Here is a 22,814-nt window from a genome sequence, read left to right as displayed (position 1 = left end):
GGCATGAAAGCTCTAAGCCTCTGCTCAGCAAGCAACCTCAGAGCCACACAGAGCGAGGAAGCAGACTCACTATGTGCCCAATGTGAGGAGGCCATGGGAGTCCCAGGACAGGACCGGCCCCAGCCCAGCGGTTCCTCCGGGAGCACACCGGACTTAGCGGGCTGCGGCAAGCAACCAGAGAACCTGAGAGACCTGGTGCCCCTACGGCCAGATCCGGCTTCGCTTTCCTGGGTGGAATTATTCAAAGGGATTCACGCCTTTGTCCAGATGCAGTCTGCTTCCTCGAATAGGTCTTTCCGTCCCGGTTGATCCGGGTCCCTGGACCCTCGAGACCTAGGCGCAGCCACTCACCACCCGACAGCCCCGCTTATGGGGATTCGGATTGCTCCCCGGACAGTGGAGGAGCCCCCCGAGGAGGGTGAACTTCCCTCAGAGATAGAGCCATATCGGACCATGAGGGCGCTTCTTCCAGAAAGAGGATCTTTCAGGCCTGGTCTCGCAATGCCTATCGGAGCTGGCCATTCCGGGCCAGGATACCCCAGGGGACCCTAAAATGAACCCCCTGTTAGAGGGCCTGCGCCAACTGGCTCACCATTTTCCCCTCTTACAGGCAGCACAGCAGCTAATCGATCTGGAATGGAAGGCATCGGAGGCCTCATTTAAAGGGGGTCGGGCCTTGGCAGGCATGTACCCTCTGGATCCGGCATCCAAGGAGCTGTTGGCGTGCCCCAGGGTAGATGCCATAGTTAACGCAATAGTGAAGCACACCACCATTCCGGTTGAGGGGGGAGCGTCCCTCAAGGATTCGCATGACCGACGCATGGACACCATTCTGAAACAAGCCTTTGAGGTAGCAGCCATGTCCCTACGAATCGCGACCTGCTGCACCGTGGTGACGCGCCCCTGTTTATCACAGGCGAGAAACAACACCCAGGGAGCAGACATGGAATCAGCTCTCACATTTCTCACTGACGCAGCCTCCGACCTCGTTCATACGGCAGCCAAGGGAGTCTCCTCTTCAGTGGCAGCCAGGAGGCAGCTTTGGCTATGTCATTGGGCGGCCGACTCGTCCTCCAAGACACGACTCACAAGAATGCCCTTTAAGGGTTCCTTACTGTTCAGCAGCGATCTCGAGAGCTGGGCTACTAAATGGGGTGCCTCCCCATTACCCCGTCTACCAGAAGACAGGGCGAGGAGGAGCCAGCGTTCTTTTTCTAGACCATCTAGAGGTAGAAATTCGCAGCGCTTCAACCCTTACAGGACTCGCTATCGAGCACCTCGTTCCCAGGCCAGGAACCAGTCCTTTCGGACTAAGCATAACAAGAAGAGAGAACCGGCTCGGGTTCCGGCCCCGGCCGCAACCCACAATGACAATCAGCCGACCCATCCGGGGGTAGCAGCCATAGGGGGCAGGCTAACCCTCTTCTACCCCAGGTGGGTCGAGATTACTTCGGACCAGTGGGTCCTCGCCATCATCCGAGAGGGATATTACCTGGATTTCTTTCGGCTTCCGCCGAACAAGTTGTGTGGAATCTCCTTGTTCACCGCTCAAGGCAGCGGGCACTAGAAGTGACCTTACAGAGGCTCCTGGCCCTAAAAGCCATAATCCCAGTACCTGCGGGAGAGGTAAATTCTGGGCATTATTCCATTTATTTCATAGTACCCAAGAAGGAGGGCACTTTCAGGCCTGTCTTGGACCTCAAGTCAGTCAACCGACACCTACGGGTCCCCAGCTTTCGCACGCTAAGATTCCTATCATTTTGGACTTCCCTCAGCTCCATCAAGGTTCAGGTAGCAGCGCTGTCTTGCTACGGTCCCAGGAGTGACGGCAACACCATTGCCAAACACCCCAGACGTCTCACGTTTCCTGAAAGGAGTCAACACATTCGCCTGCCACTGAAGTGGCCAGTGCCCTTGTGGAATCTCAACCTAGTATTGGAATTTTTGGCGGGATCAGCCTTCAGGCCCCTTTGAGGCCTGTCCCTCCATTTGTTAACCTTGAAGATGGTGTTCTTGCTGGCTGTGTGTTCAGCACGCCGCATCTCAGAGCTACAAGCACTATCCTGTCGTGATCCATTTCTCAGAATCACTCCAGAGGCTATCCATCTTCGTACAGTTCCATCCTTTTTACCCAAAGTAGTCTCACACTTTCACCTCAACCAAACCATATCCTTGCCTACCACAGAAGGTTTGAAGAAGTCGGAGGAAGGTCGAATGCTACGCCATCTCGACATCAGCAGACTGCTGTCCAGACACCTGGAAATGTCAGAAGCAGTACGAAAGACGGACCACCTGTTCGTCCTGCACAGCGGGAAGAAGCTAGGGGAAGCGGCCTCACGGCCAATCATCGCCTGCTGGATTAAAGAAGTTATCAAGGCAGCCTACATAGAGGCGGGAAAACCACCGCCTCTACAGGTCAAAGCTCATTCTACCAGAGCACAATCGGCCTCTTGGGCAGAAGCTAAGCTGCTGTCGCCGGCAAAGATATGTAAAGCGGCGACGTGGTCCTCCTTCCATACCTTCTCCAGATTCTACCGTCTGGACGTCCAGGCCATGGAGGCACAGCATTTGTGAGGGCAATCCTACACGGTCCTCGGGCAGCCTCCTGCCCAGTCCGAGAGTAGCTTTTGTACATCCCATTTGTTTTGAGTCCATCTGCTACCCGCTAGGAAATGTAGAGATTACTTACCTGATAATCTCGTTTTCCTTAGTGTATGCAGATGGACTCAGCATCCTGCCCGGCTGCCGGCATACATGGGGATTCACCGACTCACGGTAAGCCATGTTTTCTTATAATAGGCCATCCACCCTGCCGGGTGTCGACGCCTTCTGGTTGTGATCACTGGCGGTCTCCAGCTACTATCAATTGGTCAGGGTAATCCTGTTCATTTAATTGATCGGTCAGCTACAGCTTTTGCAAGGAAGATTACTGATTTGCAGCACTTCCTGTGGGGGTATATGTACCCGTGCTGACATCAGATCCGTCTCCAACTGCTAGCATGAGCACACTATACCCATTTGTTTTGAGTCCATCTGCATACACTAAGGAAAACGAGATTATCAGGTAAGTAATCTCTACATTTTTAAAATTATTTTTATATCATTTTTTCATAGTCACGCCATCTTCTATCAGGTCATGGAATATGATTTAAACTTGTATATAACTTGTGCTATTTAATAAATAAAAACTTCACCCAGATCGAGCATACTTTGACATTTAAACTAGCTAGACTAACTATGATAAATTAATCAACTTTGACCAAATCTAAATATGATACAGGTCTTGCTCTCTCTCTTCTACCTTGTGAAATCGCAGTGACCACAGACTGCACAGTTTCTTTTAAGAGCCACATAGAAAAGGCAAGAAATAAGACTAGCACCTGAAGCATCATCAATAACCTTGTAAACTCAAAATAGGGAATGCACTCAGCTACCATCATAACCATTGTGCTTTATCAATGTAACTTCAGCGCTGAGTACACATACCTGTTATTAGAAGACCAGACTCTAAAGGAGACCAGGCCAGCCAAATAGAGGAAAGCAGCAAACAGAGAGCTCTAGGCACGCTGTATAGTTACACTGTGGTAAAAAATGAAAACCACCTGAAGACATACAGTAACTTACAACAACAGAAGTAATAACACAACAGCTGTGACTGCCTGTAAGAAGATATTTATTTATTTATTTAACATTTTCTATACCGACCTTCATGACAAGATTCACATCAAACCGGTTTACATGGAACTTAGGGACTAACTAAATAACCATATAACAGGAAGGCCAAAGCACAGTTACATATAACAGGGAGATTGAACTTGGGGGCTAGAATAGCCAGGAATTAAAAGGAAAGCAAAAACTAGAGGTTGAATACATATGTATATACTGGGGCTGGACAGGGAGTCTAGCCAATTAGGCTGAGTCTGATTGAGAAGTATGTTGATATGTTAGAACTTAAGGGAAGGCTTGGAGGAAAAGCCAAGTCTTACGTTTTTTTCGGAAGGTTAGAAGGCAGGGTTCCAATCTTAGGTCAGTCGGTAAGTTGTTCCAGATGACGGGGCCCGCTGTGGAGAGTGCACGTTCTGTGGTGGAAGTTAGACGCGTGGATTTAGTTGGTGGGACTTGAAGTGTTCCTTTATATGCTTCTCTGATGGGTCTTGCGGATGAGTAAAGTTTGAATGGGATCTGAAGGTCTAGAGGTAGTTGATTGTGGATGGATTTGTGGATTATGTTGAGTGCCTTGTGCAAGATTCTGTATTTTATTGGCAGCCAGTGCAGGTTTCGGAGTATGGGAGTGATGTGAGCTCCCCGGTTAGTATTGGTTAAGATTCTAGCTGCTGCATTCTGGAGCATCTGTAGTGGTTTGGTGATGGAGATAGGGAGCCCCAAGAGGAGAGTGTTGCAATAGTCAGTTTTAGAGAACAGTGTTGACTGGAGGACAGTTCTGAAGTCCTGGAAATGAAGAAAGGGTTTGAGTCTTTTCAGAGCTTGAAGCTTATAGAAACAGTCCTTTGTGATATTGTTGATTGCTTTCTTTAAGTTCAGATGTTTATCAAGGATTACTCCTAAGTATCTTACTTGAGTGGACTGGAGGTTAGGGACTGTCTGAACGGTGCTGTCCAAATGGTCGGGGGAGATAAGAAGGATTTCTGTTTTGGCTGCATTGAGAACCAGGTTCAGGCTGATGAGTAGGCGGTTAATGGACTTAAGGCAATTCTCCCAGTAGTTAAGCATTTTTGGAAGGGATTCTTTTATAGGGATCAAGATCTGAACGTCATCTGCTTAGAGGTAGTGTATTAAGTTTAGGTTTGTGAGCAGCTGACAGAGGGGCAGTAAGTAGATATTGAAGAGGATAGGGGATAGAGAAGAGCCTTGGGGGACGCCTAGTGTTGATTTGAAATTAGGGGATTCTTTGTTATTGGTTCCAACCTTAAAGCTTCTGTTGTTGAGGAAGGAGTTGAACCATCTGAGAGTGTATCCAGATAATCCAATGTCTGAGAGGCGATTTAGAAGGATGGTGTGGTTCACGGTGTCGAACGCCACAGATATGTCTAAGAGGACAAGCAGGAATGAGAGCCCTTTGTCTAGGCCCAAGAGGATGTGGTCTGATAGGGAGATGAGGAGGGTTTCTGTACTGGATGATTTACGGAAGCCGTACTGGGAAGGGTATAGGATTTTGTGTTCCTCCAGGTAGTCTGAGAGCTGTGTGTTCACCACTTTCTCTGTGAGTTTCGCTAGAAAAGGGAGGTTGGATATGGGTCGGAAGTTGGAGAGTTCTTTTGTGTCCAGGTTGGGTTTCTTCAAGAGGGATTTGAGGGATGCCGTTTTTAGCTCATCCGGGTAGATTCCTTGGGCTAGGGAGCAGTTTATGATGTCAGCCAGAGATCTGGAGATAGCTCCCGGGATGAGGAGCAGAAGTTTAGTTGGGATGTGGTCCGTCGGATGGCTGGATGGTTTCAACTTCTTGAGGGTGGATTCAATCTCCAGAGGGGTAGTGGGCTCGAAGGAGTCAAGAGTGGCTCCAGGGTAAAAAGTAGTGTTGGAGTTTAGGGTTGGGGGGATTGAGTTGGTAGGAAGAAGCGCTAGTATGTTTGCAATTTTATCCTGAAAGAAGAGTGCTAGCTCATTTGCTTTGGATTGAGCCTGGTCATCTGGGATGGTAGGGGGAGAGGGTTTAGTGAGTTGGGATACATAGGAAAACAGGGCCCTGGCATCATATTGAATATCATGAATTCTGCTGGCATAATAGTCTTTTTTTTGCCTGTAAGAGAGAGATCTTATAAATATGCATGGTGCATTTATAATCGGATAGTGTTGGGGGTCTTCCGCCCAAGTGCCTTCCTTGTGTCTGAGGTCTTGCTTCATCCGTTTAAGATCTGGTGAGAACCAGGGTGGTTTCCTTTTTTGTGTCCAATTGATAACTTTCGTTGCTTTGGGGCAAAGTTTATTGGCTATTGACTCCGTGATATTGCGCCAGGATAGAAGAGCTGAGTTGGGGTTGGAGATGTCCAGGTTAAGGGAGTTCCTTGGATAGATATTCACTGAGCATGTCGGAGGCATATGGTTTCCTGAAGTGGATGGTGGAATGAGGTTGAGGCTGAATAGGGTTTCCTTGAGTCGTGAGGGTAGCTGATATTAGGGAATGGTCGGACCAGGGGACAGGGGTGCAGTCTGAAATGTTTTTGTTTGACAGGTATGAGTTTAGGAAGATGAGGTCGAGCGTGTGTCCTGCTTTATGGGTGGGTTTATTGATGATTTGTTCAAAGCTCATTGCCAGGAGTGTGGAGAGGAAGGTTTCACAATTGGGAGAGAGTGGAGAGGTGTCAACATGCAGATTGAAGTCCCCCAGTATCATAGCTGGTGAATCTGTGTTGATGTGTTTAGCAATGGTTTCTATGAGGGGTGAGGCATCGGAGTCTAGTAATCCTGGTGGGGCGTATACTAGGAGAATTTGGATATGTTTTGACTTGAACAGTCCTAGTTCCAGTTTTTTAGAGGAGGTCTTGACTGGTTGCTGGCTGAAATTGAGTTCTTTTTTGGTGGCTAGGAGCAGACCGCCCCCTCTTTTTTTGAGTCTTGGAATTGAGAAAAAATCATAGAGGTGTATCGGTAACTGGTTTATCAAGGGGGTGTCGGAACTTTTTAACCAGGTTTCCGTGATTGCACAGACGTCTGGTTTGGAGTCCAGCAGATAATCGTTAAGGATGTGGGTTTTCTTAGTAAGGGACTGAGCGTTGAAGAGGGTTAGAGAGAATATCGTGAGTCCTCATAGCTGGGTGAGGGGTGAAATCATGATTGGGATGAGAGATCTCGTTGTATGGCTCGGGGATCATTGTGAAAGCTTCGAGTGGTAGGTGTGGTGATGATAAATGATAGGGATGGGGTAGGTTTGCATGGTGCCTTCTCAGATGGTGTAGAAAGGGAGGGTTGTCGTGTGTATGAGTTGTTGATAGTGGTCTTTGTCTCCTGTCTTTGTGTCAGTCTTAGAGATGATTGCTGGTGCTTGGATGGGAGAGTTGGGGATTCCTTGTATGCGGGGAGATGTCTGAGAGTTGAATGAGTTTTTGTCTGTTCTGGTTGTCTGGAGTCTGAGCAGGAGCGGTAAGGTGCTTGTACTGGAGCACTGGGAGCAGGTTGGGTATTAGGAGCGTATCTTTATGATGAAGCCTAGGTTGAGCATGTTGGTGGTTGCTTGAGAGGGTTGAGAATAAGTCAGTCTGGGAGATGCTGGCAAATGAGATGCTGATAGATGATGGGAAAGCTGAATGAATGCTGGATGAGTGCTGAGGTGAGGCTGGTGGATGCTGGCAGAAGCTGGCAGAGCTGGAAGAGTGCTGCAAAGACTGGGAGACTGCTGGATGAGTGCTGGATGACAGCTGGATGCATGTAGATGATGGTGGACGCTGGCGAATGCTGGATGAGTACTGGGTGAGGCTGGTGGATGCTGGCAGAAGCTGGCAGAGGTGAGGCTGGTGGATGCTGGCAGAGCTGGAAGGGTACTGCAAAGCCTGGAAAGATTATTGGATGAATGCTGGCCGAGGCTGGAAGAGTGCTGGGTGAGGCTGGTGGATGCTGGCAGAAGCTGGCAGAGCTGGAAGGGTACTGCGAAGCCTGGAAAGATTGTTGGATGATTCTGGCCGAGGCTGGAAGAGGCTGGATGAAAAGATGGGAGCTGGAGAATGCTGGGTGAGAGCTCGGATGAAGTATTGTAGGGGGAGTGGTAGCAGGCGGGGCTTCTGTCCTGGGGGCGCACTAAGGGGCAGGCCCCTTAGGTCACGCTCCTTCGGACACGCGACGCCGGTGGGAGGCACAGCGATTTAAAGGCCTTTTTGGCGCCCTCTGATGGGCCTAGTGCCTCTCAGGGGGTGCGGCTGACTCACCGCATGTGCTCTGCGGTTTCCCCTTCCTTCTGCTTTCTTTCTCTCTCTTTCTTCTTTCTTTTTCTTTTGTTTTGCTGTCCCGGTTGCCTCCTCTGCACGGCTCGCGGGGTTTGCGAGCGGGCTCTAGCCCCGATCGGGCCTCGAGAGCCCCTGCAGAGGAGGAGACGTGAGGCGGCTGGGAGCGGGCGGACGAGAAGAGGACGAGAAGATATGGTAGCTACAACTTGGAGATCTGACTAAAAGGATTAGCATGGGTAACAGAGCGACTGAACAGCTTCCTGCAGGGACAGAGTAGCAAAAGATTACCTGAAATTTCCTAAATTGTCTTTGTACCTAAGTCGACAGGCTAAGAGCCAACATAACAAAATAGAGATACTCTACCAGACCTGAGACCTGCAATTGTGGTGAAAGGCAGACCATTCAACACCTATTTCAACATGCCTATTGTTACAATGTGATGGAAGGGAGCGCTAGGGGGCGCTCCCCATTGTGGAACGAAATGTGTGTGCCCTTGCGGAGAGACGGGTCCTCGTCTGGGAATCTGGAGGCTCTGACCCTCCACCGGACCTGCCCGCTTCCGTGAGGCCACCAACGCAATTGTGGTTTCTGAGTGGTCCTCCAACCACTCCAAGCCCTTTCGGATCTGCTGCTGGGTAACGGCAAGAAACGGCAGGCCGGACAGAGGTCAAGGGCAGACGAAGACATCTTGGCACAGGACGAAGAGACGAAGACTCAGACACTGGAGCTTGGAACTTAGAACAGATGAGACGAAGACTGGATGTTGGACAGATGAGACGAAAACATGGACATTGGAACAAATGAGACGAAGACGTGGAACTTGGACTTGAAGACGAAGCTAAAACTCGGCATGGCGAGGAATCCGGGCAACTCAGTGTAGCAACCATCTTGGACTGAGCTTCGTAGACCTGGCGGAACAGGTCAGAGAAGTTGGACTGAGGACGGTCCACGGAGAGTAGGATCCGGACCAGGACATCTGAGAACAAGACAAGCTAAAAACAGACGAATAAAAGTCCGGAACTCACAAGAGCACTGGGCCTTCCGCCACTCACAGACACTCGATCAAGAGCAGCTAGGAGAGGAGGACGGACAACGGAAGTCCAGGAACTGGAGGAAGGTGGACGGGCGAGCAAGGTCCCTCAGGCACCCTACACAGCCCAGCTGGGCTGGTCGCGGACCACTCTGTCCCCTACGCGCCCTACACAGCCAGCCGGCTGGTCGCGGACCACAAGGGGAGCAGGGTCTGCCCAGGGAAGGGGCAAACTTCTGGACATCGGAGACAGAGGGCGTCAGGAGATGGAGGACATCTGGACATCAAGACGAAGATGATCTTTGGCCCCGTGAGATGGAGGAAATCCCGCCAGCGCTCTACACTTCCCAGCGGGGGTGGTCACGGACCACTGGGACAGAATGACGGAGCCTCAGGAACATGGACAAAGAACTACAGGACATAAAAACATCTAGACGTGAATACACCAGGACAACCAGGATGAAGACGAGACCAGGAAGACAGACAACGAGGAATCCCACGAAGATACAGGAATGCCAGCAGGAGCAGAGCCGAGGAGTCTAAGGAAGACCAGCTCCTTGCGAAGGCAAAGTTGAAGTGGCAACTGAGTCCATTTGTAGGGCTGGACAGGAACACCCATCAGGTGGGGCCAGAGAGACCACTCCCTCACTAGCCCTGCGCCTAAGGAGAAATGGGAAGAGAAGTGCAGGACCACGGACAGTGGCCCTGCTGAAGACGCTAAAAGCAGGAGGAGCCGGAGCAGGGCCCCGACGAGGGAGGCGGCTTCCTGCCGCAAAGAGGAGGTCCGGAGGCGGCTCCAGCCACCAGGAAACATCGGTGGCGGCCTCCAGGCCATGAAGAGGAGCTCCAGAGCGGCCCACCGGCCGCAGAAGAGGACGATGACGTCAGCGGCTCTCCAGCCGCATGGGAACGGCAATGGCGGCGTCCTGCTGCTGAAGAGCAGGCCTCCAGGCCTGTGGGAAGATGGTGGCGCCGGCAGCCCGGACCGCCCCATTAGCTGAAATCCGTGGCTTCCTGCTGGAGGAAAGAAGATAGATGGCGGCTCTCTGCCGTGAGGGATGTCTGCAACGGAACTCAGGCCAGCTGGCTGAAGATAAGTGAGAGGCTGCCCGCAGCTCCGGCTGCGGGCAGAATCACAACACCTATTACTTGAGGATGGCTCCTGCACAGTGCAGGATCTTACTGAGACCAGCTCACAAGCACTGAAGTATGCTAATCTGTGGAAAGAAATATGACTTTGATGAATGGACATGAAGAAGAAAAACACTTTTTTAATGAGTTTTGATGATAATTTATTTTATTATATGAAGTGGTGAACTGTTATGTCGTATTTACATATCAGGTGACTTCGTCTCGCTGAAAGGAAATCTGTTTTTATTCATTTCCAGATTCCAAATGCTTTATTTTTACTGTCTACCACTGGTATTGTTCACAAGTGAGACATGAGTATGCTGAATGAATTAAGTGAGATGAGTTTGCCGAATGAATTTCCCTAAAGGCCATTATTTTGTGTGCATCTATCTGTATACAAATGTTCATGGTTCATTCTGGTCATGGTATCTTACTTGTTTACTCTTCACTGTAGCTGTTGAAGTATGAGTAAAAGTTTTAAGGAAATTCTAAGTACATTCATAAGAGCATCATGTTTTAGTTGTGCAATAATCTATTTTAATGGTACTGAATAGATGACTACTATTTTTGTGACCATGAACAATTGTTTTTGTTTTGATCACAGATTGCACATTTAGCAGAAATTGAGGATGAAGAAGCAGCAACGGTCATCTCATGGCACATGGCAAGTGACATGGACTGTGTGGTCACCATGACTACTGAAGCCGCTCGCCGAATCTTTGATGAGACACAAGGCCAGCAACAAGTTTTGCCCTTGGATTCGATTTATAAGAAAACACTTCCCGATTGGAATAGGTAACAGAGGAAAAATCTTTAGCTTTTACTTTTTAATAGATATTAGAATTTTTATTGCTGAAGTCATATCACTATTTTAAGATTGCTGGCTTACCAGTCTTTTGCAGTTTCAGTGAGGGTTTTTTTATGCAGAATATAATTTAGGAAATGTAGACGATCTGAAGCTGTAGCCAAACTGTAGCTCTCTATGTTATTGAGGTTTGTAGTATCCAAGTGGGTTTACTGCTAAAGGATAGTTAGTGACTTAGTACAAAATAGGCCTTCAGTGGCTAAGAAAGAACCACTAAAATAATTACCTCAACTGCAGGAAATGCTGAGAAAGCTGTGAATTCAAGTTTTCTATTAAATGTACTCTCTACTGAGAAAAGTCTACACTTTTCAACTTGCTTTCCAGACATAGGAAAGTTAAGAAAATGCCCAAGTAATCTCACTTAATCTTTGATTTCAAGGCTGTCAACTGACCCCTTGAATGAGTGCCAGCACTCCACACTGCTACATGGTTCTTCCAGGTTCAGATTTCTGGCTCAGGCCATTGTGTTCTATAGAAGCAGAACTTTATGACTTTTGAAGGTTTTGATGTGCTTCATTTTGTCCTCATCTACAGTGTGTGGAAGGAATTTTTAGACCCTAGGCAGTTTTCCCTTAAAGACAAAAGAATCACTCGACAAAAACTGAAAAGCTTATCTTATTTATTAGGCCTTTTTACAAACATGTGCAGGGAGAAAAGACTTAAGTCATTTCTAGCTACTGACAGATCTTTGTGGCTTTTTATACATTTCAAAGACCATTGTAGTAAATGGCACAGCATTAGCAGTCTTGTACATCCCAGGTATGAAACCCACAAACTGGACAGTGGACACAGTCCATAAACTGCAGATCATAAGTCTACCCATGACACTAAAAGAACGCAGGGGTCACAGAAGCGCTACTTAAAGGTCACTTGTCTCCTAACACACCTGTGATGTCAGAGATGCTTTCTACATGTCTGAACATCTGACACTTTGAATTAGGCTATCTTCCATATTTAAAAATATCTTTATACTTACTACATAGGAGCAATGTATTATTTTAGCTCTTATATTAAATGTCACTTATTCCTTTTGCTTTTAATCAAACCCACATTGCTAGCAGAGGAAAGTAACTACGGTACTTCTTTATCTAATAGTTCCATCTACATTATATTAGAAAAACTACAAGGCGTCTTCCTGTAATGCTAACTATAAGCAACATGCATAAGACTTAAAATTCTCTTTTGATGTGGTTGTCACATTTATAGAACAGCTCAGCTTACTGCAGAATGTCTCAAGTTTATTTTCTACAAATATGTTTTTCAAATTAACCTCTAAGTTATTTACACTATTTGAGCTTACACTATTTTACCTAGCAGGTAAAACATAATTAAACCATATAGGCCAGACCAGGTCAAGTGGAGCCTTGACCTAAGAAATTTTCACAAGTGAAGTGGATGGGTAATCTCCTCAGTGAGTTCAAGATAAGCCTTGCAAAGTGCGAAGACCCCAGGCACAAGGTGCTGGATATCCTTCAATATGTGGAGCCTCTTAAGGAGATTGTGGCAGTCCCGATGCACAAGATCCGTCAGGAGTTGCTTTTGAGGATGTGGGAGAAGCCCCTTTCAGTGGCTTCTGTAAATAAGAAGGCAGATGTGGTTTGTCATCTAAAAGGCTCCCAGATTCGACAAATGCTAGGTACCACACCAATCTGTGGTTGTCAAATCTCAAGAGGGCCAAGCACTCTAGGACTCACTCTTCGATGCCCCCAGGAAGGGATCTATGGACATCCTTGGGAGGAAAGTTTCAAGGTGCCATGCTCATAGCCCACATAGCGGCCTACCAGTTCTTCATGATGGTTTATTTATAACTCGCTTAAAATCCCTAAGCTGATCACATAAAGGACTTTCATAATAAAAGTTCAGCATACAAAAACATAGCTAAAATAAACTAATAAAAACATGACAAAATTACTTAAGAACTCGTACAAGCATTCCTAATGAACACTTAAAGTTGTTCAAAACTTTAAAATTCTAAACAAACATGGTTGTAAAACAAAACAAAAAGTATTAAAACAGCACACAGCAAAGCTGTTTTATTTAAAATAAGCTTCCTGAAAAAGGTTTTTAGATGAATTTAGAACTTTTTTTGTTTTTTGGGTCTTTTTGGTAATTTAAATTTTAGGATGTCAGACAAACACAAAACAATTGATCATAAACCACATTAAGAACATTCTCCTAGGACAAGCAGGTTGGTAGTCCTCACACATGGGTGCCATCATCCGATGGAGCCCAGCATGGAAAACTTATGTCTGGCACACTGAGCATGCCCAGCATGGCGCTATCCATGTGTCCACGCAGGGTCCCTCTTAAGTCTTTTTTCTGCGGAGCTGTCATCTCGCAGTTGTGGAACTCGTGCTTTTTTTTCAGAAGATGTTTTTTTCCTGCACTGGGTCCCTCTTCATTCCTCCTGGCTTTAGTTAGCAGGTAGCATGGTAAGTTTTTGCCTTCTGTGTGGTCGATTCCTGGTAATGCCATCCCTCGGTGTCTGCCAGTCATCGACCTTTCGCTAGCCATTTTTCATCATGGTGTCTGGTTTTCGTTGATGGCCCCCAGTGCCCTCGGACTAGGGGCATGAAATGTGTATCCCGTGCCTGGGGGGCATTGCATGACTTTCAGGACTGTCATTTTTGCCACCAGATGACCCCCAAGGGTCAGCACGTCCGCCTGACAAGATGGAGAAGCTGTTCGGGTCCAGGAAGTCCAAACCCTCGACACCGGCATCGGGAACATCGATGCCAAAGAGATGAGGGGAACCGATGGACACCGATCCCTTGGTGTCCACCCCTTCTCTGGGGCTTCTGGTGGAGAGGGGTGCCGGAGATCAGCCTTCTCAGGTCTGCTCTTGTTCGAGGATTTCTGAATTGTCCCCTTCGTCCTCGGCACCAGGGAAAGACTGGGCCGAGCACCATGGGAAGTCCTAGAAACATCGCCACCCATCTCTGTCTTTACATGGTGCCAGGCTCAGGTTGGCACCAGCTTCTGCTGTGATGCCCCCGAAGTGACCCCATGGCAAGGAGGTAACACCCTCCATCGAGGCTGGGGTCCAAGGCGTTCCCCACCGATTCTGGTGCCGGGTACCAATTCCCTCTTGGTGCACCAAGGGGATCTGGCTATGCAGCCGCCTCCTCAGGCTGCACTGTCAGTGGCCTTCAGGGAGGAGCTTTAACGCAGGGTTGAGTTGGCGATTGTTCGAGGCCTCCAGGGCATTGAGCCGCCGACCCCACCTGTGCTGGAGCCTGCACCTCAATGTTAGCACTGCTGCTGGAGTGCCTCAATGTTCTGCTTGCAGTCATCCCTACGCAGCCAATGCTGATAGCCAGGGTGCCATCGATGCCTCAGTGGCCACTGGTGCCACTGCCTATCGATACTATTCCCATTGTGTGGACCTGCGAGAAGGGGGGGGCCTTCGAAGCCAGAGGGGCCATCGAGGCCCTCGTTTCCATGGCTAGCATCGGTCCGGCTCTGGGTCCTTTGAGGCCATCATTGCCTTCAGTGCCCAAGCCGTTGGGCCTGGGAAGGCCCCCCCTCACGGGCGCCTCCAGGCAATCTTAGCAATGATGACACCCCTTACGACCCATGGAGAGATGATATCTCTGAGTCTTCTTCCAATGACTCTGGTGATCTTTCCTTGGACCCGTCTCCGGAGGAGAGGTGCCGGTCCCCGCCTGAGGACTTAACCTTCACTGGTTTTGTGCGGGTCATGGCTGAAGCCATTCCGTTCCAGCTTGTTACAGAGGAGGATGCCAGACACAGGATGCTGGAGGTCCTCCAGTTTGTAGATGCCCCAAAGGAGGTGATGGCAGTTCCTCTCCATAAGCTTTTCAAGGAGTTGGTCCGTTGAATATAGGAACACCCTGTCTCCTTGCCCCTGGTGAACAGGAAGGCCGATGCATTCAAATGGCAGATGAAATTTAGTATGGACAAGTGCAAGCTGTTGCATATAGTGAAAAATAGCCCTTGCTGTAGATACATGATACTAGGTTCCATATTAGGAGCTACTACCCAGGAAAAAAATCTAGGCATCATAGAGGATAATATTTTAAAATCATCTGCTCAGTGTGCTGCAGCAGTCAAAAAAGCAAACAGAATGTTAGGAATTATTAGGAAGGGAATGGTTAATAAAACAGAAAATGTCATAATGCCTCTGTATCACTCCATGGTGAGACCGCACCTTGAATACCATGTACAATTCTGGTCGCCGCATCTCAAAAAAGAAATAGTTGCGATGGAGAAGGTACAGAGAAGGGCAACCAAAATGATAAAGGGGATGGAACAGCTCCCCTATGAGGAAAGGCTGAATCTGTTAGGCTGTTCAGCTTGGAGAAGAGACGGCTGAGGGGGGATATGATAGAACTCTCTAAGATCATGAGAGGTCTTGAATAATTAGATATGAATCGGTTATTTACACTTTCGAATAATAGGAGGACTAGGGGGCATTCCATGAAGTTAGCAAGTAGCACATTTAAGACTAATTGGAGAAAATTCTTTTTCACTCTGCACAATTAAGCTCTGGAATTTGTTGCCAGAGGATGTGGTTAGTGCAGTTAGTGTAGCTGGGTTCAAAAAAGGTTTGGATAAGTTCTTGGAGGAGAAGTCCATTAACGGCTATTAATCAAGTTTACTTAGGGAATAGCCTTTGCTATTAATTGCATCAGTAGCATGGGATGATCTTAGTGTTTAGGTAATTGCCAGGTTCTTGTGGCCTGGTTTGGCCTCTGTTGGAAACAGGATGATGGGCTTGATGGACCCTTGGTCTGACCCAGCATGGCAATTTCTTATGTTCTTATGTTCTTAAAGGTGTTTCAGGGTGCCATGTTGATTGCTTGGATCACCTCCTACTAGCTTTACATGACGCAGAATTCTTAGAACCACTGGAAGCAGATCCAGGAGCTGACAGAGTGCCTGCCTCAGCATCCACAGGACACTTTTTCAGCAGTCGTCCAGCAGGATCTGAAATGTGGCAAGCCTGAGGTGCGTTCCACCTATGATGATTTTGAGACTGCAGCGAGAGTGGTAACCGCAGGGATTGGTGCCCGCTGGATGGCCTGGGGCTTTGAATCTCTGCCCAGAGATGCAGGAGAGGCTCACAGACCTACCCTGTACTGGCGACAACCTCTTTGGTGACAAGTGAGGGATGCTGTGGCTCAGCTAAAGGATCATCATCACGAGATTGATAAAGCAACAAGGAAGGCTGTCTAACAAAGCCGTGGAGGCAACAAAATGAGAATTAGAAGCCAAAATGTCCGAATTTTGGATTCTTTATTGTGGAAATAAATATCTTTAAAAAGCCCAACTCAGGCAGAGTTTCACCCTCTCACAGTAGGGCTGCGTCAGGGGCTCAACTTCATCAAATAAGAATTCTTGATTATTCTGATAGAGTGTATAGAGAAGCATCAAATGGTCATTGGGTGCATCGCAGGACAAATTATGTTGAAGACTGCTCCAGCTGTAGTCCAATCAAGAATTCTTATTTGATGAAGTTGAGCCCCTGACGCAGCCCTACTGTGAGAGGGTGAACCTCGGCCTGAGTCGGGCTTTTTAAAGATATTTATTTCCAAATTAAGAATCCAAAATTCGGACATTTTGGCTTCTAATTCTTATTTTGTTGCCTCATCATCATGAGATCTTGCAGCTTCTTGGACCTGCTGTCCTCGGCCAGGAAGTCCTCATGTCAGGGACCGAGAAGGCCCTTCTAATGCCAGAGGAAATACTACTGTCCTGCTTCCCATGACCAGGCCCAACGGGTAGGCTCTAGGGACCACTCTAGATAGCAGTGGACCCCTAGACCTCAGCCAGCACCCGAGACAAGCCCCACTATGGGGTTTTGACTGGTTGCGAGGGAGCATAAGCCAACTTGCCCATACCTGTGATGCAGGACCCTCCGGTCAGTGGCCGGTTACGGTTTTTCCTGGACCGTTGCTCAGCGTTATGTCGGACCAGTGGGTTCTGTCCATCGTGCATCAAGGGTATCAACTGAATTTCTTGGGTGTCCCTCCAGACTCTCCCCCATGCCCCTCTTGTGGTGAGATCTCGCATCAGAAAATACTGTTGGCACAACTCACCACCTTGTTAAGGGCCAGGGCCATCAAGCCCGTTCTACTGAGACAGTGGGGCAGGTGTTGCAGTTCCGGTCGCGACCGGATCCTTACCTTTCCTGGCCAGGGGAACGCCAGCGGGACCCGCGAATCCTTCGGGCCTGCTTAGGCCTACACAGCGGCGTCTCCACAAGGGAGATGCCACCGAACGCTGCTCTGACCCCGCCCCCTAGGCTAGTGCGCGCGCAGAGGGCCCCCTTTTTAAAGGGCTCTGACGCGGAAGCAGAGCCGGCCTCCTGCGCTGACGTCAGACGCCGGGGGAGATTTAAACCCGGCGTCTGATCCCAGATCTTCACCTTGCAACACGGTCGACTCTTCGGAGTGGTGAGTTGCGTTCCTGCCGTGCCTGCCTTTTCCTGCAATGCCTGCCTGTCCTCCTACTTGCCTGCCCTGGCCTGTCCATCTGCTTGTCTGTTCCTGCCATCCAGTCTTGGCTGACTGCTACCGCTATTCCAGCCCAGGTTCTAGAGACGTGTCACTGCCTATACACTATGCGGAGTTTGCAGAAGTTTTTTCCAAGGAAAGGGCAGAGGTCTTGCCACAACATCGCCAGTTCGACTGTGCGATCGAACTTCTGCCCGGAACCACACCGCCCCGAGGAAGAGTTTATCCCTTGTCTCAACCAGAGACACAGGCAATGTCGGAATACATTGCCGAGAACCTAGCCAAAGGATTTATTCGTCCCTCCAAGTCTCCTGCCGGGGCGGGATTCTTTTTTGTAGGGAAGAAGGACGGCTCCCTAAGGTCTTGTATTGACTACCGAGGCTTAAATGCAATTACCAAGAAAAACTGTTATCCACTTCCATTAATCCCAGAGCTCTTGGACAAACTCCAAGGAGCCAGAATTTTCACCAAACTAGACCTACGAGGCGCATACAATCTAGTCCGGATCCGTCCCGGGGATGAGTGGAAGACCGCCTTCAACACCCGGGACGGACACTATGAATACTTGGTGATGCCTTTCGGGTTGTGTAACCCTCCGGCGGTCTTCCAGCATTTAATGAATGAGATACTCCGGGGGTTGTTATACTCCTCGGTGATCGTGTATCTGGATGACGTCCTCATCTACTCTCGCGACTTGTCCTCTCACCGTCAACACGTCAAACAAGTCTTACAGCTCCTCAGAGACAATCACTTATATGCGGTTGGAGAAATGTGTGTTTGAACGGGAGTCCTTGCTGTTTTTGGGATACATCATTTCTGCAACCAGATTTCACATGGACCCAGACAAGGTATCGGCCATTAAGAAGTGGCCCCGTTCTACGGGTCTGAAGGCTCTGCAGTGATTCTTGGGGTTTGCGAACTTCTATAGACATTTTATACCTCAATACTCACGGTTAGTAGCCCCGCTGACCGCTCTGACTAAGAAGGGGGCAGATGCCCGAGTATGGTCTAATGAGGCTTGTCAGGCCTTTGAGAGAGCCTCAAGGAGGCTTTTCTGCTTGAGTCTTGCTTACACCATCCGATTCCCCTTCAACCCTTTTTTGTGGAGGTAGATACATCAAATATAGCCGTGGGGGCCGTGCTATGCCAAACCTCCAGCACTGGTCGTTTACTACCTTGTTCTTACTTCTCCAAGAAGTTCACCCCCACAGAGTGCAACTACAGTATAGGGGACAAAGAACTGTTGGCCATCAAACTGGCATTCGAAGAGTGGAGACAGTGGCTGGAGGGAGCCAGCCACTCCATCACAGTGTATACAGATCACAAGAACTTGGAGTTCCTGTGCCAAGCCCAACAATTAAACCCCAGGCAGGCTCGCTGGTCCTTGTTCTTCAATCAATTTGATTTTGTGCTCAGATACCGACCAGCTTCTAAAAATGTCCGGGCGGACGCATTATCCCGTAACTCTATATTGGAGGAGGACGATCCTCCCCAGTATCATAGATCCTGCCAAGATTAACTTGTCCAGCACCACGGTAACGGCTCACGGGAGAACGGTCGTTTCCCGCAGCGATCGCAAAAGGTCTTAAGCTGGGCTCATGATTCTCTCACGGGCGGCCATGCGGGTAGAGAGAGAACCCTCGACCTTCTTAACCACTATTACTGGTGGCCAAACATGCGTCAGGATGTTCGGCTTTACGTGGATTCATGCCCTACATGTGCCAGGCAGAAGCCATTGAATGGGCGCCCCTGGGGCCTCTTACAACCCTTGCCAGTGCCTGCAGAGCCCTGGACTCACATAGCCACCCATTTTGTGGTAGACCTGCCATCCTCCGAGGGGAATACGGTTATTTGGGTCACAGTAGACCGTTTTTCTAAAATGGTTCACCTGGTTCTTCTGCCCAAGCTCCCTTCTGCACCCGAACTAGCTCTACTATTTTCACAGCACATCTTTCGAGCCCACGGTCTCCCGCAAAGCATAGTATCCGATCGCGGGCCCCAGTTCACTGCCTGATATTGGAGGGCACTATGCAGGAAATTCGGAGTTCAGTTGAATCTATCTACAGCCTTCCACCCTCAGAGTAATGGGCAAACAGAGCAAATGAATCGCTCCTTGAAGACCTTCCTCCGCAGCTTTGCCACTGAGAAACAGAATAACTGGACTGCACTACTTCCATGGGCTGAATTTTCATATAACAACCACACCCACTCTGTTACCAGGAAATCCCCTTTCCAGGTTGTCTTTGGATGACAACTCAGGCCTCCAGTTCCGGTGCCAACATCGGTCTCCTCTCCGGCAGCCCAATCGTCGGCTCTCCAGTTACATTACCTTTGGTAGACCGTACAACGGAAGCTATCGAAGGCAGCCAGCCAGGCACAGAGAGTGGCCGATCGACATCGGCGTCCCGCGCCCATTTTTCTACCTGGCGATAAAGTCTGGTTATGCGCTAAGAACCTTCATCTGCAAGTACCGTCGCGGAGATTGGCACCCAGATATTGTGGACCATTTCGTATTGCAGAAAGAGTGGGCCTGGTATCCTACAGACTTCGCCTGCCCATCACATTGCGTATCCACAACGTTTTCCATGTATCTTTGTTGAAACCAGTGGTACTCTCCAGATTCCATCATCTGTTACCTGACCCTACCTCTCCTCCGATACAGGGCGATACAACTTATCAGGTTCGTGAAGTACTGGATGTTCGCTTCTACCATCGTCGTTGGGAGTACTGTTGGCCTGGGAGGGGTGTGGCCCTGAGGACAACACCTGGGAGCCTGCTCGAAATATCCTGGATAAATCCCTGTTGCTCCAGTTTCACCAGGATAACCCTGAGAAGCCGGGCCCTTTGAGGAGAGGGCATAAGAGGGGGGGGGTACTGTTGCGGTTCCGGTCGCAACCGGATCCTTACCTTTCCTGGCCAAGGGAATGCCGGCGGGACCCGCGAATCCTTCGGGCCTGCTTAGGCCTACACAGCGGCGTCTCCACGAGGGAGATGCCGCCAAACGCTGCTCTGACCCCGCCCCCTAGGCTCGCGCGTGCGCAGAGGGCCCCCTTTTTAAAGGGCCTCTGGCGCGAAAGCAGAGCCGGCCTCCTGCGCTGACGCCGGGGGAGATTTAAACCCGGCGTCTGATCCCGGATCTTCGCCTTGCAACACGGTCGACTCTTCGGAGTGGTGAGTTGCGTTCCTGCCGTGCCTGCCTGTTCCTGCCGTACCTGCCTGTCCTCCTACTTGCCTGCCCCGGCCTGTCCGTCTGCTTGTCTGTTTGTCTGTTCCTGCCATCCAGTCTTGGCTGACTGCTACCGCTATTCCAGCCCAGGTTCTAGAGATTGCTTGGATAGCCTTCTGGTTCTGATCCCGGCCTGCCTCCCGGTCTTGCCTTTTGCCGCCTGCCTCGATCCTGGTCCGTTCTTCCGTCCATGCCTTTCGTTACTCTCCTAAGTCCCAGCAGCTGAATCCTCATGGGCTGCTCCCGGGGGGAGGTCGGCTTCCAGGGCGAAGACACCTAAGTCCCAGCGGGCCGGGTCTCCACAGGCTGCTCCTGGAGGGATCACGGACTTCCAGGGTGAAACTCTTCAGCCTTCAGCTGCTACGCCTCCTTCCGACCGAGCTCTACCAGCGGAGACCCCTTTCATCCAATCTCCGACCGATCGGACCAAGGATCCACGACTCAGTTCACAACAGCAGGGGTTCTACTCCTGCTATTTTCTGATTCCGAAGAGAACATGGGGACTCCATCCCATTCTAGACTTGAGAGCCTTGAACAAGTTTCTAAAAAGAGAAATGTTCAAGCTTATCTCTCTGGGCACCCTGATTCCCCTCCTGAAAAGGGGAGATTGGCTTTGCTCCCTCAATCTAAAAGACCCTACACCCACATTGAGATCTTCCAAGGTCACAGGAAGTATCTGGGGTGTGCCGTTAGGCCTGGCCTCAGCCCCCCATGTCTTCATCTAGTGCCTGACCATATTGGGAGCATACTTCCACAGGTTGGGGGTGCAAGTGTTCCCCTACCCGGACGATTGGCTTATCAAGAGCCCTGCCCAGAAGGGAGCACTACGGTCTCTGCACTTGTCTGTTTCGGTGTTGAGACCCTGGCTTTATCAGTTATCCGAATTCCCATCTCAACCATCACCTCAGTTGAACTTCATTGGTACCAGCTTGGACACAGTTCAGGTTCATGCGTATCTTCCCCGTGACCGGGCAATCACGTTGGTGTCCACTGTGGGAGTGGTCCACTAGAGCCAATAGATTGCGACTCCTGGGACACATGGCCGCGACCGTCCATCTTACTCCCTTAGCTCGCACAGAGCTCAATGGACATTGCAGTCCCAATGGCAGCAAGCCTCCCAGGACCTCCACGTCCGCATCTGCATTACTCTGCCTCTCCAGGACTCTCTGTCTTGGTGCCAGAGTCTGACCAACTTGGAGCAGGGGATGCCCTTTCAAAATCCCCCTACCCAGATTATGCTCACTATGGATGCATCCAGCCTGTGGTGGGGTGCTTATGGTCTGCCCAGGAAGCTGTGTCAGATCAACGTCTTGGAGCTTTGTGTGATCCAGTATGCGCTCTGGGCATTCAGGGATTGGCTGATCAACAAAGTGGTTCAGATCCAGACTGACAATCAGATGGCAATGTGGTACCTCAACAAACAGGGAGGTATGAGGTCGTTCTTCCTGTGCCAAGAAACCGTTCAGATCTGGTCTTGGGCTCTGTCGCAGGTTATATGCTCCGAGCCATGTACCTGGCCGGGATGGAGAATGTGGTGGTGGACAGGCTGAGTCGAGCCTTCTGACCCCACGAGTGTTCCCTGAATCAGGAAGTGGCAGATCGGATCTTCCACCTTTGGGGACCCCGGACGTGGATCTGTTCACTTCCCTCTGCAACAGGAAGGTGGATCATTTCTGCTCCCTGTACAGGGTAGACGGCAAACCAGCCTCAGATGCCTTTGCCCACCATTGGGCAAGGGCTTTCTGTACACATACCCTCCACTTCCCCTGGTGATGAAGACTCTTCTGAAGCTTCGACAGGACAGGGGAACTATGATCCTCATAGCCCCTCATTGGCCGAGGCAGATCTGGTTCCCACTCTTCATGGATCTCTCCCTCAGGGAACCGATCAATCTGGGAACCTCCCTAGACCTCCTCACACAGGATTGGGGGTTGCTGCACCATCCCAACCTCCGGGCCTTGTCCCTGACGGCCTGGATGTTGAGAGGTTGATTCTGCAGCCCCTCAACCTCTCTGATAATATATCTCAGATCCTGGTGGTTTCTAGGAAGCCTTCCACTAGGAAGTCTTATAGCCTGAAGTGGAAGAGGTTTTCATGTGGTGTCAGCACCATGGCCTGGATCCGTTCTCCTGCACTACACCGAAGCTGCTTGATTACCTCCTGCACCTTTCAGATTCTGGCTTAAATA

General features: G+C 49.7%; 1 protein-coding gene across 1 annotated transcript in view; it reads left to right on the top strand.

Annotated features, from left to right (window-relative positions):
* Nucleotides 1–22,814, top strand: part of SMCHD1 (structural maintenance of chromosomes flexible hinge domain containing 1) — a 1,156,633-nt gene that overhangs the window by 973,817 nt on the left and 160,002 nt on the right. The window contains 1 exon segment of the mRNA XM_029591083.1: nucleotides 10,661–10,851. Within this exon segment, the coding sequence (XP_029446943.1) occupies nucleotides 10,661–10,851 (191 nt within the window).

Source organism: Rhinatrema bivittatum, chromosome 2 (genome assembly GCF_901001135.1).
Source record: "Rhinatrema bivittatum chromosome 2, aRhiBiv1.1, whole genome shotgun sequence".
Lineage (NCBI taxonomy): Eukaryota > Metazoa > Chordata > Amphibia > Gymnophiona > Rhinatrematidae > Rhinatrema > Rhinatrema bivittatum.
This window is presented reverse-complemented; position numbering and strand designations above follow the sequence as displayed.